This window comes from Protopterus annectens, chromosome 11.part0 (genome assembly GCF_019279795.1).
Source record: "Protopterus annectens isolate FY-2018-M chromosome 11.part0, PAN1.0, whole genome shotgun sequence".
Lineage (NCBI taxonomy): Eukaryota > Metazoa > Chordata > Ceratodontiformes > Protopteridae > Protopterus > Protopterus annectens.
This window is the reverse complement of record NC_056745.1, coordinates 1,350,890,348-1,350,913,083: the sequence shown is the minus strand read 5'-3', so window position 1 is coordinate 1,350,913,083 and position 22,736 is coordinate 1,350,890,348. Positions and strand designations below refer to the sequence as shown.

The following is a 22,736-nucleotide window of genomic DNA, read 5'->3' as shown; positions in this document are numbered from 1 at the left end:
ACAATCCCCATACTCGTGCTGAAATTTTCACAGTCTGCGCTATCCTTCACTATATTATCCTGTGAAAACAGCTTCAACAGGAACACCAAGGGGAAGGGGCACACATCCCACCACCACTGGCAAGATCACCACAGCCACATGCAAGTGAGGAGTCAGTGGAGTAACCACCAGCCGCAGTCGGTGTCAGTGGATATAGGCATGCACAATATGCCTTCGCCCTTGCCAAGAGGCAAAGGATAGCACACATGCTCACCACCTAAGAGGATACAACTTTCATCTTATGCACATACTAAGACTGATGCCAGGCAATGCTCACAGCCTTTACTTATCCATGTAATGGATGTGTACTGCTAACGTCACACAGAGTTAGCCCCAAATTAAAACACATGTAACTGCTGGATTATCAAGTTAAGTGTTGAACTTGGAATAGGAAAATAAATGGCTAAGAACACAAATGAATGGCAGATCCTTGCATACTGTTACTTGCTAATGTACCTAAGTAGAAGGTGGGTGAGTTGTACAGCAATGACATCAATATGTGACAGGACTGACTTATGTCGATAGATGTGTTCTCTGTCAGCTAATAGGCCTCATGCATCAAAGATACACACAATATAAAAGCCTGTAAGAAAACAATATCGTTTTCAAAAGAGCATCACAAACACCTTTATGCTAAGAACACAGTCAGCTATGCACCCTGTGCATCAGACAAAAGACTTATGTATCCCTGAATCCAAAAGATAGAGTCAAGTGGATGGGCCAGTTATCATTATTTGCACAGGGTGTTGTTTGGGGAGGGCAGGAAGCCAAGGCTGACCCAAAAGGTAAGTGAGTGCATGTGAGTAAGAAAGACAGGCAGGCAGAAATTTAGATAAATTGTCAAATGGCCAGTGACATGGAATGAGCTGCAAACCTCATGAATTAACCATGTACCTGTTATATATATGTGTGTGTGTGTGTGTGTGTGTGTGTGTGTGTGTGTGTGTGTGTGTGTGTGTGTGTGTGTGTGTGTGTGTGTGTCTGTCTGTCTGTCTGTCTGTATAGGCACTCAAGGTGAAATATGTGTGTGAGTGTTTGCAAGGACACAGCCAAGTTCTCTGCTGGCTCTACATCCTGGCATGGCACACAGGTGTGAGCCATTCTTGGTAGAGCTAGCAGTTCATCATTGTCACCTCCAACCATGAGAACTGGCTCTGCCAGGAGGTGCATTGGCACATCCATGCCCATGGTCAGATGTGCTGCTGCTACCTGAATGTGACTGATGTCTCCTAGATCAGCTATCCTCACAACTATGTCCAGGGCCATGACCCCATGGCCTACCATGTCTGGGTGCGGACACTCAACCACTGACAGGGCAGTGGAAGTAGTGCCACTATGGGAATGTGATTGGGCATGGCCACATTGACTAACATCAGATGATGCTGCTGACCAATGTCTACACGGAGGCTGCCCCCCTCTCAGCAAATGTTCCATCACAGACACTGCCTGGTCCATCGTGTCATTCACCCAATGCATTGAATCAGCCACACAGCTGAGGCGGTCATGCTTGTCAACCTGAGCCACATCTACGACCCTAAGAATGTCCTCAGAGACCCTAGTGGAATGTCCCTGCACCTCCATGATGACCCTAAACATATGTCAAGTGGCACGTAATGACACACCAAGATCAGGTGGAGAGTGAACAGCAGGCCTCCTCTGACCACCCCTAACAACGCTCCTGTGTGGCACATTATCCACACTTTGGCTATGTCCAGAGTCAACAGGCACTGAAGCTGCAGTATCCACACTCAAGTGTCTCACCCACCACCCATCCAATATCTGAGGGCTCAGTGGAGTAGGTATGCATAGGCCTACTGACTGTGTCTGAGGGAAATACAGGAGATGGCTCAATGTCAACCTCAGTGTCAGATTCAACCTCTGCACCTCCCAACTGTTCCTCTCTTTGGCCACCACCATCATCATCAGAGTCTACTGATATGCTGATATCAGATGGTAAGAGTCCTACACTTCCACTGTCAGGATCACCTCTGATAATAAGCAACAAGCACAGGAATGAAATTAATACTACACTAAATATTTAAAACAATTTATACAACAAACTTACACGGGTCCCACTATTGCAGATGGTACAGCAATACACACATTCATTGCACCCACCTCACACATACAGATAAATGCATATAATCCATGAATAATCAAATAAAGATGTTTGGCTTACCATGTGCAGATGACTCCATACTTGGTAGGGAGGATGGTCCTGGAAGAAATGAAGCAAAGTAAGGATGCAAATTGAACATCACAATTGGAATTACACATGGGACAGTGACTACACAAGCTTATTATATGTGCTTTAAGAATAGCTTTAAATGAAACTTGGCTGACATGTCCACCCACAGCCCATGTGTAATGAACAAGTGTGCCATTAATTCTATTAATTTATCAACAGGTTCATAAAAAAAAATCCACACAAAGCAGTACTTAAATTTTTATACATTTTACTATACAAGCAAATCCAAAACATACCATATATAAGCTTACCTGGAAGCTCATCCTAGCACATACTTGTCCTCCCAGACACATTAGCACCAGCATCAATCACATATTGGTGTGCAGTTGTCACTGAGCTCTCTGTATGTCTGACAGTGGACAGGAACTCTTCATTTGGTGTTATTGGTGGCTCAGTAGCAGCCAACCCCCCCCCCATAGCCAGCTCTTCACGGGCAACTGCAGCTGCTCTCCTCTGGGATGATGAAATCATATTAATGGCCTTATGACACAACTGATCATAAGTCCTGGTGTGACCCCCCCCTACTGCAATGGCCCTGTTCACTAACTTGTTCCAAATTTGCATTCTGGCAGCCATATCCCCACATCCACTGTCAAGCAGAAAAGTGCCATGGTGCCTGAATGCCTGCACTTTTACAACCTTTTCAGAGTGACTGAAATGGGGTTTACATGGATTTGTATGCTTGGTGCCATAATCCTATGTGACATAAAACACCAAAGGATACAACACATAAATATCACCTAGCAAAAGTCCTGCTTATATACACATATTTTTTCAATATTACGCACTGGAGACACACATTTCAGTTATTAAAATTGAAGGTCATAGGGTTGTACCACACCACACTCACACACAAACCAATGTTTGGTCCACACCAAGGAATACCACTTTAGTAATGTATTGTTTCCCACTGAAATAACAGAATGACTGCACAATTTCAAGAGAAAAGCTCTTGAAGCATACTTTTGTTATGGTAATACACAAATTATAGGTACCCCCCACCCCAAAACAACAAGCAAATGGAAGTTTGTACAAACTATGGAGTACCACATAATTCAATTGTTATATATACTTTCAACACAATTCTCTCAATGTGTACACATTTACAACAGAAATGTTAATTTTGTATGATTGCCAGTCGCCTCTCATTGTGCCCACCACTTCGCTAGAGGTGTCGCTGGGCCATCTTATAAAGAAAACACTCTGCGTCATTCACATAGTACATTGCATTTCCCTGAAATAAAAATAGAAGATTGTAAAATAATTTTAACAATAACACTTGTGATGGAAGTTAACCTATCTGAAAAATGTAAATGCCTGCCAAAAATCCCTATGCCAACACTGAACTATAAGAAGTGCATATAGATAAAAGTTCCATTTTCTACTCGTATATATAATTTGCTTTGTAACATGTTACAAAATCTAGAATATATTTGAAAAATACAATTATAGCTTAGAAAAATTAGAAGCTGTCTCTGCAGTTAAATCAAAAGGAATAGCAATCTTCTGTTTTCTTCTCAACTTCAAGTTCCCTAGATACATGGTTACCTTTTTTGTGGTATAGATTCAAGCTTCTGAACACGGTGAAGATACAAATGAGGTGTGAACTCATTACAATTGCTGAATACCCAACTTTTGACTTTGTGTAGCAGATGTAAACATGGTGTAGGCACTACCTCAGTGTTAGTTGCTAATGGACTGCAACTGTGAATGATTAGTGGGAAGGAGAAGGAAGACATAACATTCAGACCCCCTTACCTGCATTGGGTGTATCACCCAGGATACACTTACAAAGTGTCGAAGTAACTTCAGCAAGCTTTTAAATGGAACTAAGCAGCACATATTTATCATTTTTGCTCACTAATAGTGAAACTCTCCTGTCTTTGCTGAAAAATGTTTTTCACTCTAATGTATTTCCATGATACTTTTAAAGCATGTAGTGTACTCAGGGTTATGAAACTCTAATATGTGGTATGATTCAGTGAGTGTAACAGTCTATGAATTATGAGGGCAGCAGCAGGAGTGTATCCCTAGAGAGGGATTCAGTACCAAGCTGGGAGGGACACTAAATGACACCAGGGGAATATTTAAACTATTAGTGGGACTAAGTTAAAAAGTTCATAGAGTAAAAACTCTACTATTACTATCAATGCTATGAATAGTAAGGGGAATAAAATTCTTATGTCTGTCATTATTTACTGAGTGTAAGGATTCATGCTTTATGAAGGTAGGGACAAAACATAAAAGGAAACATTAGAGATGCTCTAATAACCCAGCCACAGGTGACAATTATGTGGAGTGTGTGTTTTTGAATGTTTGTATATGTGTAGGAGAGTGAATGAATGGGATACCTCTGCCATTGCAGTGTTATGGCCACCAACCAGTGCCAATCTGATACATGGCCACCAATGTTAACTACCACAGGATGATCTTGATTAGCATTAGAAGTAGTTAATGATGATTCAGAGACATGCAGATTAGCCAATAATGAGATCTTTCCTCATAGTGGCTATTATGTCTCTGAATCACAAAATATTGCATTGGAGATACAATCCTTTTTTACTGCAGCTCTTACTGCAGGCAGTATGACTGATTCTGAATCCACAGGTTCATGTGTCATCAGTCACTGTAAGTCAGCCTTATTCATACTAACCAAAAAAAAAAAACAAAGAAAGAAAAACTTCCACACACTATACACACAATACATTCATATATACAGACACCACAACTGCCCCATGCAATTAAATAAAATGCTACAAATTAAATACATTAAATTAAAAAGAAAAATTGAAATAAAGAATTAAAAAAGATTGCAGAACCTTTACAGTTAAAATGGACCCAAATCTGTACGTCTAAGTATCATCCTCATCAACCCAGCCATTTTCCAATTATTGTAAATGGTGTTAGGGTATTGTGTCAACTGTGCCATCTCTCTCTTTCTGTTCAAAGACACTCTTCTACCTTCTTTGGCACTCATGCCTGACTATTGCAGGTCTTCTGTTACACAGTATATCCACTTCTTTGCTGGATACCTTAATTTCCTCTTTCCTTTCTCCTGTCTGTCCCATATCTTTTTCACCAGATTGTCTTCTGCTTTTCTGCACATGTGCCTGAACCACCATAATCTGTTTTCTTTGACCTTTTCTGCAACTGGAGCTATTTTGGCTTCTGCTCTTATGTCCTCATTTTTTATCTGTACCACCTATCTTTCGTCACCATCTCCTCTAGCTTCCTCAATTGCTCTGTGCTTACTGCCCAGGTTTCTTTATCATACACTAGTACTGCTTGCACCATTGTTTTGTGCATCTTGTGCATCTTACTTTTCAGTTTCTTTGGCATTCTTCTGTCATACAGTATTCCCTGACACTCTATGCCAGTTGGCTATAGCACCTTTGAGTGTAGTTTTGACCTCTGCAATCAGACTTCCTTTCTCCTCAACCATCCCACCTAGATAAAATGAAGCTGTTAGTGTTCCATTATTTCCCTTCTATTCCAATTCTTATCTTCTTGTGATTCCCCCATCTGCTACTGTTACAACTGTCTTATCTGCAATCAGTTTAATCCCATATACCTTCAGTTTTCCTTAACATTCCCCTATCTTTTGCTGAAGTTCTTGCCTATAATGCCACATCATCCACATAAAGCAACATTGTTGACCTGTCACCTCAGACCTGTTTGCTAATGTAGTCCATCACTAGTATGAACAACAGTGGGCTCAGAGCTCACTCACAATGGGAACCCCTCTGTGAGACTGAACACTCTTCACACTTAAGCCATTGGGTTCTTGTACATAGCCTGCACTAATTTTTGCAATGTTTCTTGAACTTCTGTAGGTCTAAACAAAACAACAGTACACTAATTAAGAACAAAACTAAACTATACCCTTAACAGATATTAACACAAGCATCATTATATTACTGGATCAATGTCACAAAAAAGACTTGAAGTTACCTTAGAACTCAAGCAGAAAGCTGCCCACAAGACAGCCCATTCTAAGAAGTTGCCTAAGCCCTGTTCAGTTAGCAAACACCCATATCCCTATGAAATGAAATAGAAGCAGTTATTTATACTTCAACAATGCATTCAAAATGGAGTGAAGCCTGGACCCTGGAATTATCAAGCAGAAACCTAAGATGCCATACTGTCCTGTTTGAGGAAGTTCTGAGATGATTAACATGGCTGTATTGCCATTTCCTGTGGATGAGAATTCAGCTTTAACTTTCATTCAAAGGATAGCATCTTTGGAGTTTAAGTTTTCCACTCCATATGCAGCATTGTACTGTCAGTATTAGACTGTGAATATAAGTATCTGGTTTAGGGTTGGAACCCATGCCCTCCTGGCATCAAATGTAAGTGTGTTTGTTACTTGCTATGCCACTGACATTTACTAGAAGTGTGAGTCTTAAAACAATGACAACTGTTATTTGTATGGCTGCCTTCAGACCATTCCAAGTCAATAGTAGAAAGTACTACATAACTAGTTTCCTGTTCCCTTAATGCCAGTAACTGAGGTAGTTCTACTAGCTAGGATAAAATCATCAATTTACAGATAATTCAAAGTCATGCATTTGCCCATTGGCATCAGCTAACATTCAGAGGATTCCCTATAATGAAGTGACAGCTAATAAACTCACATCTCCCCTCCTAAACAATGCTTATTTATCTACTTCTGAATTATGTCTTCTGTCAGCTTACCTCTTTTTAACAAAACCCTAGCTAGTGCCAATATTAAAAAGGAGGTAAATGAAATGTGGAGCCCTCCTCCCTACTTGCAGTGTAACACAAAGCACAGACTAACACTGGCTGCAGCATTCAAATAAATGAGAACAGGTGGCACAGTGGCACTCTAGTTTGGTTTAAAGCTGGGCACCTTCTATGTGGCATCAACATATCATCAGTACTCTCATGGGGTTTTTGATGCATGGTCTGGCTTCCTTCCACATCTCAATGGCATGTTGTAGGTTAATTGGTGATCCACAAAATTGATCTTCATTGTTCATGCAGTTTGAGAGTATAGTGTGCTGTGGATGTGTATGTCCTGCATTAGGCTAGTACCTCATTCAGGATGAGCTTCTGTGCCTTCACCCCTGCAAAGCCAGGATACACTACTACCGCACAGCTCTGTTCTAGATTGTGCAGGTAGTCAGAGAATGAGTGAATGAATGAATGAATGAATAGGTTTCCTGTCACCACTGCACAACTAAAATACTAGGTTACCTCCCTCAAGAATGAGTTTTACTTTGGGTCAGATAAGAAGCTTCTTCACTCTCGGATCATTTTACTGTTTTTCAAGTGTTGCATACTCTGCTGTTATAGAGAATATGATGAGCAGCATTTTTATATAAAGTATGGTTTGCTTTTATTTCATTCCTAGAAACCAAACACACTAAAAGGAATGGATAATAGTTATATTCTGCCACATCTAGATCCCTATAAGACGCAGTTACCTGGGATAATCAAGAATTTCTACAAATTAAATAAAGCAAAGAATGGCATACGACATTTGAAATTCAGGTAAAAAGTAATTAGTTTTACTTTTTATGATGCATGCATTTAACATTATTTGATGCTGCAAAGAAATTAATAAATAAAAATAAGGTACAGCAATAGTTGCTTTGAAAGAAAACTAAGCTTAATCTTAAATGCAGATACACTACAAATATCAAAGTATTGAAAACTGCCAAAACAACATTTCTGATTACTTGCAAGGTTAGAAATAATAAACATTCAGGTCTTCATTCTATGTTTTTCAGATTTGCATTGACCTTAAGCTTGACATGCTTATTTCCCATTCTGATTTCCATGCATTGAAGATGTACTTGTTATCAGGAATGCAGCCAGGATTTTTACATATTCTAGAATGAAGACCTCTTGCTACCCCCAAATAATGCATACATCAGAAAATCATGCCTTTTCAGTACTGCGCCCCTCATCCCACCCCCAAAAAATAGCCAACTAGGCATTCCGAAACACAAAAGTCATTTGGCAGTGTATATGTCAGAGCTTTTAATTTCATTTAAATTCTAGCTCATATCTTTGCACCAAATAAATTAAAAATGGTAAAATATGTATGATGTGGCATATATGACTAGGTTTAGGTACATCCTCCATGGGATAACATATCATTATTCACTAAATTCTGAATAGATGCTGTCTGATCATTCGTCATGACCCCCACATTTCTTTACCTTGACATTCTGCATCTTTTAAATTACCATTTTTTACTGTTATTTACCTAAACAAAAAAAAAAAAAACAACAACAAATAGCAAAAGTAGCAAACAGTGAAAATATGACCAGAATGAACTGAGCAATAAAAAGTTTCCTGACCAATACCATGACAATTGTATCTAATTTAGAAAATAGTTAATTGAACATGAGGCATGTAAATCTACAGTGAATATTAACAGCACATTTTTAGAGAAAAAAGAAGTGTGAAGTTAAATTGTTAATTTTAACATAAAATGGCTGTGAATAGTAGTTTATAATGGCAGTGAAATTCAAAATTATGCTTAGCTTAACATTTGTTCTTCATCTTCTTTCATGTGGCTTACTTCCTTTTGCATATAACTTACACCATTTCACATTAACTCTAAAATCCATTCTTTGAATTAGTAATTTATTCAGTCATAAATTCATTCCTTACTGTTTGATACCTGCTTTATCCTATATATGGTTTTGTGGAGCCAGGGGTCTATCCTGACAAACAGTGGACAATGGTATAACAAGTCCTGAATGTAATGTCAGCCAACTGAAAAAATCCCCACACATGCACTCAGGCATAAAATACCCATGCATGCTGTGACAAAGGGAGACACTGCCAGCACAGCTATTTGGAATTTTGTAAATGATTATATGTCATTTGTGAATATCAGCATGATTTATATAAGATGTTTGTGTTACAACTGTACTAGAACTGTATGTCATGTCTATATCAAATTTGTTTGCACAGATACGTGTGTTGAAAAAGGTTTTCACAAAGTGCTTGAAATGTATCTATAGTGTGCCTACTGGAATAGAACAGAAATGTACATGCACTATTGTAACTGTTTAAATGTATATATTTCAACACTGAAAACTGGAATACAGGTTAACTTCAGTCCAGTAAAACTTCAATAAAATAGCTGAAATTAAAGTATTTTATGGCTACGCAACAGCAGATGATATATTTCAATTTCAATGCAACAAGAAGACACCGTGTTTAAAACTAGGGAGCTTTTGGTATTGTCTCTAATGTGAAATAATTACTAGTCTTGAAATTTGAAGGGATGTAATTGTTTTATGACTTCCAGCATCTGCCAAAGATCTGAGGTCTATATATTTTCAAAGTTAGATGCTAAATAATGATAGCTTCCAGCAGTGTGGGTTTCACCTGGGATAAAGTCAGATGACAAGAAATGATGTAAGTCTGCAAGTTATCCCAGCAGTAATATTTGAGATATTAATTTGAGGAGTCTTTTAGTGAGACACAGCATTCTGTATTCTGTCTTTAACCTAACAACAACTAGAAGATTCATTCACCACATCTGCCTTGCTCATAAGTAAGTTAACTAAGGTATAGTAATTCTCTTAGATTCAGTCAGGAATATAGTAAAGCATAGTTTAGATGTTTCTCTTTATTTATTTGAGGCTGTCCTGCAATGTTGTTTTAAATATTTCTTGTGGTTTTGAACTCTGATGTCATTGTGAATATATACTTAGTATTTCCTTGTTCTTTTATTATTTATTATTAAATATAGTTAAATCTTTTATTGTGGCTGATCTGTTTAGAGGCATTTAAGTTTTGAGCTACTTCCATATTTATTTGGTGACACTGTATGTGCCACTACTAATAGCCTTGCTCTTGGTCAAACTACCATTTGTATTAATAGTAAAATTACACAGTGGGATTGGACACCCTTTGGTCACTAGGATATTCTGGACGGAGTGGTGAGAGACTTTGGCTGTCATTTTATATTTTTATAAGATTGTGGATTCCCCCCTAAATGCTTTGTGGATTACAAATAACTGGGATCCATATGAGCTACAACTTGGGCCCTATCATGCCGGCAGCAAGACTGTAAGTGGTCAATGGCCAGTGAACAGGGTAGAATAGAGTATTTCATAGTTGGTCTTTTTAGAATTGATCAAGGGGGTTGAGGGTGTTAGTGCTGCTCAAGGACATTGCATTTTCTCATATTTGTTTTGTTGCATTATAAATCTTCATTGTTCAATGACATTGCATTTTGCTCGTGTTAGTACTGTTGCCTTCAAGAATTTTGCTGCTCAATGACATTGCATTTTGACATTTTCAGTATTATAACTCTTTTATTGCCTAATGACATTGCATTTTTCTCTTGTGTTTGTATTGCTGCATTATAAAGCTTTACTGCTCAGTGATATTGCCTTCTTTTTGCATGTCTGAATGTCAAGACCTTTTCTGTTGAGTTCTGGGGAAGAGGGTGGATATGTGGTTTCATTGCATGTATATCTCACTTTGCCTTATTGCTAACTGGTGCACTGTTGAAATAATTTGTTTGTGGATGTGCTATTGCCTTTTAAACTAGATGTGTCACCTAGAAAAAAAATCTGTCATTCTTGCCACCTTGGTGTATTGGGCCTAATAGGGGTATCACCAGAGTCAGGTAGGAAGGAACCCATATCTACTTCAGCTACACATGTGGGTGTGCTACAGTTGTTTTAAATATTTCCTGTGGTTTTGAACTCTGATGTCACTGTGAATATATACTGAGTATTTTCTTGTTCTTTTATTATTTAAGTTAATCAACAAGTAAAAGAGCCAGCACCCAGGAGGATCCACAAAGAATAGTTTTTATTTCAAACTGAAACTAGACCAGTTTCAGCGACAAGGCTTTCTTCAGTAGTACATTAAGCCATGGTCGTGACAAATCTGCATAGATCAAAATCCTGGTTCTTAGGCCTGGTATTACATTGAAGAAGGGAATCCCTGGATTTAGTATGACTAAATTGGATAGCTGAATCAATAATTTGAGGAGAATAGCCCCTGGACAAAAATCTATTGGTTAACTCCATTTGTTGGTTATTGAAGTTGTCATTTGAAGAACAAATGTCTTATGTAATATCATAATATGTTTATTTGATCATTATGACTTTATTATATTTGGTTTGTCAATTTATGCACCAACTTTAGCTTATGAATATGAGTAACACATCTTATTTATGTTTATATGGTGTTTTTCAGAACACTTTATTGTTTGAATTTGTTTGCTGTTGTTAAACTACAGGAAGTGATGTCACTGAATTTTGGAGCTTATATAAGACTATGACTCACTACCATGGCTTAATGTACTACTGAAGAAAGCCTTGTCGCTGAAACCGGTCTAGTTTCAGTTTGAAATAAAAACTATTCTTTGTGGATCCTCCTGGGTGCTGGCTCTTTTACTTGTTGATCAACCTTGCTTACTTGCCGTGCACCAGCCTAACCTGCTAGCTCTTTTTATGTTACATTATTTAAGTTAAACCTTTCATTGTGGCTGATCTGTCTAGAGATATTTAAGTTTTGAGAGTACTTGCATATGTATTTGATAACACTGTATGGAGTTCTCATAATAGTCTTGCTCTTGGTTAAACTACCATTTGTAAAAATTGAATGAATCCACCAAATAGCTAAAGTTCTCCAACAAAGTTTTATTAAGCGCTTTTCGTCCAACTGGATCGTTGGACTTCTTCAGATAAAACACCATTCAATAGAACACATTAAAGTACACCTCTAAAAAGGTCACCTGACCCATCCATTTTACTTTTAAATAAACATAAAATTGGATTATATTACTATCTATCAAAATACAAATTTAATATATTTTAAAAAGACTAATGTTATCAAGTACCCTCAATATTATATAAAATAACCTTTGTATATATATATATATATATATATATATATATATATATATATATATACATATATATATATATATATACATATATATATAATATATATATATATATATATATATATATATAATATATATATATATGTTATATATGTATATAACAAATTAAAGATGTAAAATTGTAAAATATGTCTTCAAATGATAAAATGTTCTCAATTCCTTAAACAATTCATGCAACTTTAAGCTAATTTAGATATATCTTGTAAAAAAATGCTCTAAAATATATATTTTGTAAAAGACATGTGCATCAAGCATAAGAAATATTTATAAAAGTGTGCATTAATTTAAATTCATCTATCCAGGTTTTTTAATTTTAATAAGCACATAATAGAACCTTTCTCATTAAGACCAGGGTATGTATATGCATTCAGCCTTATTTGCCAGTTAAGTTCCAATTTCTCTAACAACCAGGGAAATGAGCCTCCCCTAGGACTATTATAAACTTGATCCACCATTCTAAATTTAAACTTGTGGTCTAGAAACGTTAATATGTGTCTTGCTAAGGCGTTATCTTCCTTGTGTTTACCTATACTGTACAAATGTTCATATACCCTACCCCTTAGTCTGCGGTCCGTCTTTCCAGTATAAAATGAAGGACATGCTTGACATTTATCCGCATAAACTACTGCCTTAGAATTACAATTAAATTTATTTTTATTAATTATTTTTATTAATTATCTTAAAACCATTAACGTAGGTACTAGCTCCCTGTTCCATTGTATTGCAGTAAGGGCAATATGCACACTGCATCATGCCCGTGTTCCTCACTTGAGGCTTTTTGTCTTTTTCTAATACATTTTTAAAATTGAATCCTTTTCTCAAAACAAATCTGGGGGTGTCACCTAACTTAGATGCCAGGATCCTGTCTTCCTTAAGTAGATTCCAGTTTTTCATAATAATTTCCTTAAACTACCATTTGCATTCATAGTAACATTGCACAGTAAGATTGGACACCCTTTGTTAAGGGCCTGAAAGTAGCTGATAAGGAGTTGGCTGGTGGCAGTGATAACTACCTTATACTCTGGGCAAAATGGGGCATAGCTGTTAAACCTGTGCCAGCCTTTCTCAGGTGTGTGTGTGTGTGTGTGTGTGTGTGTGTGTGTGTGTGTGTGTGTGTGTATAAATCAAACCTTAAGAGTATGTTGTGTATGTCAGCTACTTGAGCAGGGACACAAGGACATGAAGCACTGGTTGGACAGAGAGGGTGTTGGAAGTCTTGGCTTGGCCACTCAGCTGAGATCTCAACTCTATAGCTGTGCCAGTGGGGTGTCTTATTGGGGATCGGGAGAAAGAGGGAAAAACAAGCCCCAGACTGACTGTGGTCTCTGTGTGCTCTTAAGGGAAATTGCACTTGATGCAGAGAGCTGCATCAGGAAATGCTGTATGTGTACTTGTCATCCTCCCAGTGTACATCCCCCACTGTTGACAGTGGTGAGGATTGAAGGTGCTTGATTACTGGTTCAGTGGTGGGTGTCACATTTATTGGTGGGCAGTGGTGAGATCATCACATCACACTTAGGATTCAGTGGTGTGGATTTTGAACTCTTGTAGCCTGCAAACAGTGGTCAGTAAAGAAGTTATTTGTACTCTCAAGCAGCTACACAGTAGACATTCAGAGTTTCGTATCACAATAGTTTTATTTTATTTTTTTTTTGCTAGCTTAGTTAGTCAGGGAGGGCAGGCAAGGATGTCAGTAGAACAGTATGGCAAGCTGAGAAGGCCAGTTGGCTGAGATCTGCCAAGATAAATGATTAGTGCATGTCAGCTTGACTAAAGTAGAAATGATTGCAGCCTTAACCACAGCTGCATCACAGCCCAGCAACCAGGAGGACAACCAGATTGGCTTTGGGGATGTACAACTCTTAGAAAATGGACAGTTCAACTTTGCCTCAGAGGACTTAAAAATCCATCTGGAGCTAAAGAGACTTGAACTGGAAGCCAAACGGTTAGAACTAGAATCAGCAGGGAGACTGTGGCATTTGGAGGTTGAAGAAAAGGAGAAGCAGATGGCATTAGAATTAGCAGGGAGACTGAGACATCTGGAAGCTGAAGAAAATGAGAGACTGAGATGTTTGAAGGCTGAAGAAAATGAAAGGCAGCGGCAACATGAAAAGGAGATGCTGACTTTTCTCCAGGGTCAAGGACGTAATGGAGAATGGAATAACAAAACCCCAGAAGCAATAAAGGTCAGTAAATCTCTTCCACAATTTACAGAGCTGATAATTATGATATTTGTAGTCATATGTTTGAAAGGGTTTGTAAACAGTATAATGTTGACCAAGGGCACTGGGTACGGTTTCTGACCCTCTTACTCCATGATAAAGTTGTAACTGCTGTTTATAAATTGCCTGATAATGATTGCTTAAATTATAATACTGTTAAAAATTGTTTGAGTGTTTTAAGTTAACACCTGAAGCTTATAGAAAAAGTTTCATCAGCATAGATGCAAGGCAGATGAAAATATGTGTGAATATATTGCCAAGTTACGCACTTGTTTCATAGATGGCTGAGTGGGTGTCAGGTTATCACTTTTGAAGGACTGGCAGACCTTTTGGTGAGGGAAGAAGTCCTTAGCACTTTGCCTGAGGACATGATAATCTGGTTAGCAGACAGAGAATGTAATACCACAAATGGGTTGGGATTTATCTGCTTATTTATTTGTTTCACTAAAAATTGTGAGCTCTCTCTCTGTCTGCAGTTAGTGGGTTTATTCTTCTCAGTTCATTGATATTCAGTGTTGAAGTCTTAGTCTAGAGGGTTTCTCTGTGCTTTTAAGTCTTAGTCCCTTACCTCTGAAATTATTTTTGCTGAATAGCTGCATACTTGAGCTGTTTGGTTAGCTGTTACATACCTACATCAACTTTATTACAAGCTGAGAGAAGTACAAACGTGCAGTGTTATAAGATAATACTGCATTTTATTTTTTCTGTTTTATTGTTTCATTGAATATTGTGTTAAAAACAGTAGTGCATTTATCTGCTTGTTTATTTGTTTCACTGAAAATTGTGAGCTCTCTCTCTCTGTCTGCAGTTAATTTTGCTACCCACTCTCCCTGTTCTTGTTTTGGTATTAATCTTGGTGGCTTCGGAATTCACCGCCCCTCCTGTAAATTTGTGTTTGAACACTCCTCCTGGGCCCATCTCATTTGCTCACTCAACCGAGTACAATGAGATCATATTTTGATTTCAGACACTCCTGCCATTCCAATCTGTTCAGCTCTATCCCAGCTCTATCCTAGTCTAGTCTCATTAGCTCATCCTGCCTAATACAGAGAGAATATTTGAGTAGGCATACCCACTTAGGCCCTGAACTTGTCTGATCGAAGACTGCTGGAACAGGGCTCAGTTCTGAGGTTTTTTGCTGGTTAATTGGGTAATTTGTTTAAATCAGTTTGCTCGTTTTCTATTGTTATATAAAAAAAACAAAAAACAACAAGAAAACAAATTTGCACTTTATCTGCTTTTACTGTATTTGTGTTTATTCCTACTTTATTACCTTAAATTGCTTTTGCTCTTCTTAAAAGTACTCAGTTGTTTTTATTCTGCTGCATTGATTCTACTTGGTAGTAGCCTGATTAAATTGTAACTGTTATTCTAAGTCTTTTGGTTAAAGCACTTGGCCTTCAGACCAGTTGTTTTACATTAAGAAGGTTTGTGGTCTGCACTGTTGTGGCAGGACAGGTAGCTTACATCCTTCTAAGTTGGGAATTGCTGATTGAAGGCTCAGTGTCTGTAATTCTAAAAGTGTATTAGTTCTGGTTTAAGCACTTGGGCTCCAGGCCAGTTATTTTACATTAAGAGGGTTTGTGGTCTGCACTCTTGTGGGAGGAGAGGCTAGATTCTGCCCTTCTGAGCTGGGAATTTCTTGCTAAAGGCTTACTGTGCCTGTTTATTTGAACTGTTTTTCTGATACTGGTGCACCTTGTCTGCTGTAGCATCGACTAGAATCAGGCCTGCTGAATCTAGCTTTGTTTGTATAACTTGAGCACTAATCCAGGCCATCTTTTTTGGAGAAGGTTCCCTTGCACTCTAGTGGCAGGAGTGTGCAGTTAGAACTTGTCTGATTGAAGACTGCTGGAACAGGGCTAAGTTTTGAGTTTTTTTGCTGATTAATTGGGTAATTTGTTTAAATCAGTTTGCTTGTTTTCTATTGTTATAAAAACATTGCACTTTATTCATCTGCATTTACTGTAATTGTGTTTCTTCCCACTTTATTACCTTATTTTGCTTGTGCTTCTTCTTAAAAGTACTGAATTGTATTATTCTGCTGCAGTTATTACTGCTTGGTCGTAGCCTGATTAAATTGTAACTGTTATTCTAAGCCTTTTGGTTTAAGCACTTGGGCTTCAGACCAGTTGTTTTACATCAAGAAGGTTTGTGGACTGCATTGTTGTGGCAGGGCATGTAGCTTATATCCTTCTAAGTTGGGAATTGCTGATTGAAGGCTCAGTGTCTGTTATTCTAAAAGTGCATTAGTTCTGGTTTAAGCACTTGGGCTTCAGGCCAGCTATTTTACATTAAGAAGGTTTGTGGTCTGCACTCTTGTGGGAGGAGAGGCTGGATTCTTCCCTTCTAAGCTGAGTATTTCTGGTTAAAGGCTTATTGTGCCTGCTTATTTGAACTGTTTCTTTCTGAAATTTGTGTGCCTTGTTTGCTGTAGCCCAGAAGTTAGTAGTTTATTGGCCATTTTGGGCTAATTTCTATCTCTTTCATTTTCCTGCTATAAAAACTGCATTTGTGCATTTTTATGTGCTTGTATTCAGCTCAGCAAGTGCCTGCCAGGTATCCTGCAGAGTTCTACAGCAACAGAGAGACAAAAGAGAGACTTTGGAGTGATTAAGTATCATTGTTCTGCATTTTCTTGCTGTCTTTAACTAATTCTGCCTAAACACCAATTTCTTTAGCATTTCTGTGATTTAAAAAGTTTGTTTCTGCTACATATTGTAGGTATTTGCTGCCTGCACTTGAACTAAGTCATTTTTGTGTTTAAATAATCTGTTTAACTGTTGTAGGCTACACACTAAAGTGCGATAGCCATTTCTGTGCATTTAAAGTGCTTTTTTATTGTATCTGCTTTATTTTCTGAAAAAAAAATATACTTGTTTCCCGCCTTTCTGAACTAGTATAGTCCAGTTTTCAGGTTATTGCTGAATTCAGGGCTGTGTTACAGGTTTCTGTGTTGCCCATACCTTACTTGGATAGAAGGAAGTTTCTCTGTTCACCTGTGAGAGAGAGGGAGCTTTGAGCAGCCTGTCTGTCCCTGGAGGAGTGGTTTCAGCCCAGAAGTTAATAGTTTATTGGTCACTTTGGGTTAATTTCTATCTCTTTCATTTCCCTGCTATAAAAACTGCATTTATGCAGTTTTGTGCACCGGGCAGCGCCGGTTAGCTAGGGTTAAACTATTCCCAGCTTCACAAAGTGTACTCTTCAATTTTTCCCTTGGAACTAGACAAACTTTCAACTTAAGCACTCAAACCATTCATGTCACAGCCCAGCACTTGCTCAAAACACATAGCACGCACTAATTAACCCTAGCACTAGACCCCCCCTATACTGTCCAGAAAGACAAGGCTTTCTATTCATCCCTACCAGCCAATCAGTAAAACAGCTCACTTTACCTATTCAGGCATGTACAAAGGGTAGTTTCAGGTGTACTCTCCAGTCCAGCTGGTGAATCTGGGCATTTTGAGGCAATGTTACAATTGCCTTATGTGCACAGACAACCCTCTCCTCCTACCACCAAACACTAATATATGCGAGAGATGCAATTATACAGCCAAACTGGAGGTAAAGCTCTCTCAACCCAAGACTGGAACTGACAGTCAAGAGGAGAAGGGAAATACTTGCAACGCACCACCAGTCTCCCATAGACCTATTAAACCAACACTGGCAAATAACACACATAAATACACGAAAACATACTCGGAGGCTCTAAATAAAAATCTGCAAAAGCAACAGAGACCTCCAAAGCAGACATCCAAGCAACCTCCACACCCCATCACAAACCATGAAACACATACTTTACATAATCAGTGTGCCACGCAATCACAGCTCTTAAGGCAAAATAACATAACCAACACATTAGTAATAGGTGACTCTATAGTCAGGCACACTGATGTCTTACTAACTAGGCTGGACAAGGAGAAGGTTACAGTTAGCTGCTTGTTGGGTGCCAGGATCCACCACATAACACAAGTATTCAGGTTGCTCCAGAACAAGTACAAATATGACTCTGTCATTGTCCATGTTGGTGTGAATGACCTGAGACATACCTCCCTGGATTACATGAAAAAAGACATGGAAGAGCTCTCTGATCATGTAGCCCAGGCCGATATGACCCTGACTCTGAGTAGCATCCTGCCCTCACCAAGAATGATGCCACATTATAAAGAAAAAATGATCAATTTCAACAATTGGCTAAGTTTCTGGTGTCATTCAATTCTCACCCCCTAAAGGGACAATAACCATACTAGAAGAATGTAGAGCCCCAGCAATCACTGACACACAGGTTAAAACAGCCCTATCCAAAGTCAAAACACAGCTTACAGCTTCAGAGGGACTGGACGGTGTCCCAAGCTGTGTCTTACACAAGCTCCAAAATGAACTAACCTCTCACCTAAACACACTGTTTAAACTCAGTTTCTCTACAGGCTACATATCCATAGAATGGCACACAGCAACAGTTATCCTACTCCACAAAGGTGGAGCCACAACAGACCCCAGGAACTATTGCTCTATAAGCCTGACTAGCCTGGTCTGCAAGGCTATGGAGTGCATCATCATGGAATTCATTAACAGAGACATTGGAAACCTCCAAACATTGGACCCTACCCAGTTTGGCTTTGTTAAGGGCAGATCATGCCTCCTAAACCTGGTGGACTTCTTTGAGACAGTTACCAAGGCTTTAGTAGAGGGGAAGGAGGTCCACACAGCCTACCTAGACCTCGCAAAGGCTTTCGACACCATTCCCCATTCTGGTATTATAGACAAGCTCACCAGCCTAAGCATAAACCCCTATGTCATGAGATGGCTTGCCAGGTGGCTCACAGGTAGAACCCATGCGGTGAGCGTTGCAGGCTCTAGGTCCGACTCTAAACCAGTTAAAGTGGCGTCCCCCAGGGCTCAGTCCTGGGACCCTTCCTTTTCAGTGTATATACTTCTCAGAGGTACATTCAAGCACAGGAGGACTATGGCTGACAAAGTTCGCAGACGACTGCAAACTGGGGGCCATAATTGACTCTCCAGCTGATACAGGCATCCTCCAGAAGGGTCTCACTGAGATGGATACCTGGTGTCAAAATCATGGCCGCAAGCTAAATTCCAAAAAGTGCATGGTCATCCCCTTTGGAAAAAACAAAGTACCCGCAAACTACCACATACATGGTAGTCCCCTAAATACAGAAAATGTAATAAGGGATCTGAGGACCTAAGTAGATAGTAATCTCTCCTTTGATAATCATATTGCCAAGGTGGTTAGAAAATCCTTCTATCTGGCCCACCTAATCACTAAAGGGTTCACATCTAGAACAAAAGAAGTTATTGTGCCCCTCTACTCATCACTCATCAGACCCATCATAGAGTACAATGCCCCATTTGGGATGTACCTTACAAGACACCGCCAACATCTGGAAAGACCACAGAAGTACCTCACCAAGAGGATTACTGGCCTCAAACATATGTATCTTACAAACACCTGCAACAGCTGGAAAGACCACAGAAGTACTTCACCAAGAGGATTACTGGCCTGAAACATATGCCCTATGCAGCCCGACTGAAGAAACTCCAGCTGTACTCGGTTGCATACCTCTTACTCAGAGGTGATCTCTGCCTGACATACAAGGCCATGTCCAACCCAGAATTGATGGACATGCTCCACCTAAAAAAAAAATCAAATCCCCAAGAGCCACACGCTCTAGGGATCTAAACCTCACCACAACGATAAATAGGACATGCTGGAGGGATAGATTCCTGTCCCAAAGACTCCTCATGCTTTGGAACAGGATTCCAATTTACATTAGACAGAGCCCCTCACTAACACTCTTCAAGAGAAACCTTGACGAGTGGATGGGAAACAGAAAATGTACCCTGGGGATCACTGCAGTGGCTCTGCTGGACAGAGGCACAGGGAACTATTGGCTCTGCTGGACCAAGGCACAGGGAACTAATCTAAGGGGGCGGCAAAAGCCAACACATTCTGGCTAGGCTTATAGATGCACTTGGGCAGATAGCCTAGTACTTACCTATGAACCTATGAACCTATAGCTGCTCCCCTCACTGACCTGACAAGGAAAAACAGGCCAAATAAGGTAGTGTGGACCCCAGCAAGTGAGCAGACATTCCAGAAACTTAAATGAGCTTTGGGAGGACCCCCTGTGTTAGCCAGTCCAGATTATAGGTTCATAGGTTGATACTAGGCTATCTGCCCTAGGGCATTTATAAGCCTAGCCAGAGTGTGTTTAGCTTTCACCACCCTTTTAGATTAGTTGACTGTGCCTCTGTATAGTAGGTCACAGAAGATAGCCCTTTTAAGGTTAGTTTACTGTGCCTCTGTCTAGTAGGGACACAGAAGAGATTCAGGGGTAAACCTACAGGTCATTGAGGGGCTCTGCCTATAGGTTCATAGAAATAAACAGCCTCTGCTAGGCTTGAACCCAGGACCACGCACACCATAACCAAAGGGATTTACCACTACACCATGTCAGATATACAGAAAATAATTTGTTGTGCAGTTGGGTGCTTCAAACCATGGGGTGGGGGCTATACTCAGTCAGGTTTCCTCAGAGGGAGAAGAGCACCCAGTGGTATATCTCAACCATAGGCTCCAACCCAGGGAGGAATGCTATACAGCTGTAGAAAAGGAATGTCTAGCCATAGTGTAGGCACTGTAGAAACTTTAGCCTTATCTGTATGGAAGGAAATTCACTGTAGTTATAAAACACAATCCCTTAACATGGCTACATTGAGCCAGCTAGCAAAATGCTAAGCTACTAAGGTGGAGCCTAGGGTTGCAGGCATACGATATGATGGTGTAGCACCACAGTGGGGTTAGCAATGCCAGTGCAGATGGGCTGTCAAGACAGGGTATGGTTTAGTGTGTTCCCAAATAGGGTCATCCCTCTCAAGCAACGTTTCTCAGGGGTCACTTGAAAAACTAGCTTGAGTCTTCTAGGGGGGAGGAAGTGTGACAAAGGGAGATACTGTCAGCACAGCTATATAGAATTTTGTAAATGAGTATATATAATTTGTGAATTTCAACATGATTTATATAAAATGCTTGTATTACAACTGTATTAAAACTGTATGTCACATGTATATCAAACTTGTTTATACAGACATGTATGTTGAAATGGGTTTTTGAAAAGTGCTTGAAATGTATCCACAGTGTGCCCTACTGAATAGAACAGAAATGTACATCTACTATTTCTAACTGTTTAAATGTATATATTTTAACAGTGGAAACTGGAACACAGGAGGTTAACTTCAGTCCAGTAAAACTTCAGAAAAATAGCTGAAATTAAATCACTTTATGGCTATGAAATAAAAGATGATATATTTTATTTTAATGCAGCAAGGAGACAAAATGTCTAGGGAATTTCCTGTATTGTCTCTAAGGTGAAATAATTATTAGCTTTGAAATGTGAAGTGGGTATATTTGTTTTATGACTTCCAGCATCTGCCAAAGATCTGAGGTCTATGTATTTTCACAGGTAGATGCTAAATACTGCTAGCTTCCAGCAGTGGGGGATTCACCTGGGATAGAGTCAGATGACAAGAAATGATGTCATTCTGCAAGCTATCCCAGCAGTGATATATGAGATATTAATTTGAGGAGTCCCTTAGTGAGACACAGCATTCTGTATTCAGTCTTTGACCTGACAACAACTAGAATATTCATTTACCACATCTGCCTTGCTCTTAAGTACGTTAGCTATATAGGTATAGTAATTCTCTTATATTGTCAGGAATATAGTGAAACATAGTCTAGATGTTTTTCTTTATTTATTTGAGACTGTCCTGTAATGTTGTGTAGCTCCCACTGTATTTCATTGTAGAAGTAATAGACTGTAGTTTTTCATTACACCACAAGGTCTTTTCAGGAATATAAAAGAAAATTTCGAAAGTGAAAGAGTAGACTGGGACACTAGCTGAAGGAGGGAAGACTGAAACAGGAAGCTGAAGGGAAAAAGGGCCTTGCAGCATGACTGAATTTTCTTTCTAGTGCTTTGGGGACAGGGAAGTGAAGTGGTAGATTGTGTCTGTTCTTTTGCTGAAATCCTGGATGATGGTATTTGTGGAATCAGAAGAGAAGTCATACAAGTTGTTCCACGTCTGCATATGATCCAGCAAGAAAGGAGTTTCTTTGGGCCATAGATGATTACCAGAGTTCTGGCAAGTGATATTTCTACTTTTCTCATCAGTGGAACCACTGTGCCTGGTCACTAGGATATTCTGGACAGAGTGGTGAGAGGCTTTGGCTGTCATTTTATATTTTTATAAGATTGTGGATTCCCCCCTAAAGCTTTGTGGATTACAAATA

The 22,736-nt window shown here is 39.1% G+C and overlaps 1 protein-coding gene across 1 annotated transcript in view; it reads left to right on the top strand.

The window, feature by feature from the left end:
* TSGA13 (testis specific 13) overlaps positions 1-22,736 on the top strand; it is a 317,918-nt gene that overhangs the window by 217,752 nt on the left and 77,430 nt on the right. The window contains exon 5 of the mRNA XM_044088660.1: positions 7,662-7,801. Within this exon, the coding sequence (XP_043944595.1) occupies positions 7,662-7,801 (140 nt within the window). The remainder of the gene's footprint in view (positions 1-7,661; positions 7,802-22,736) is intronic.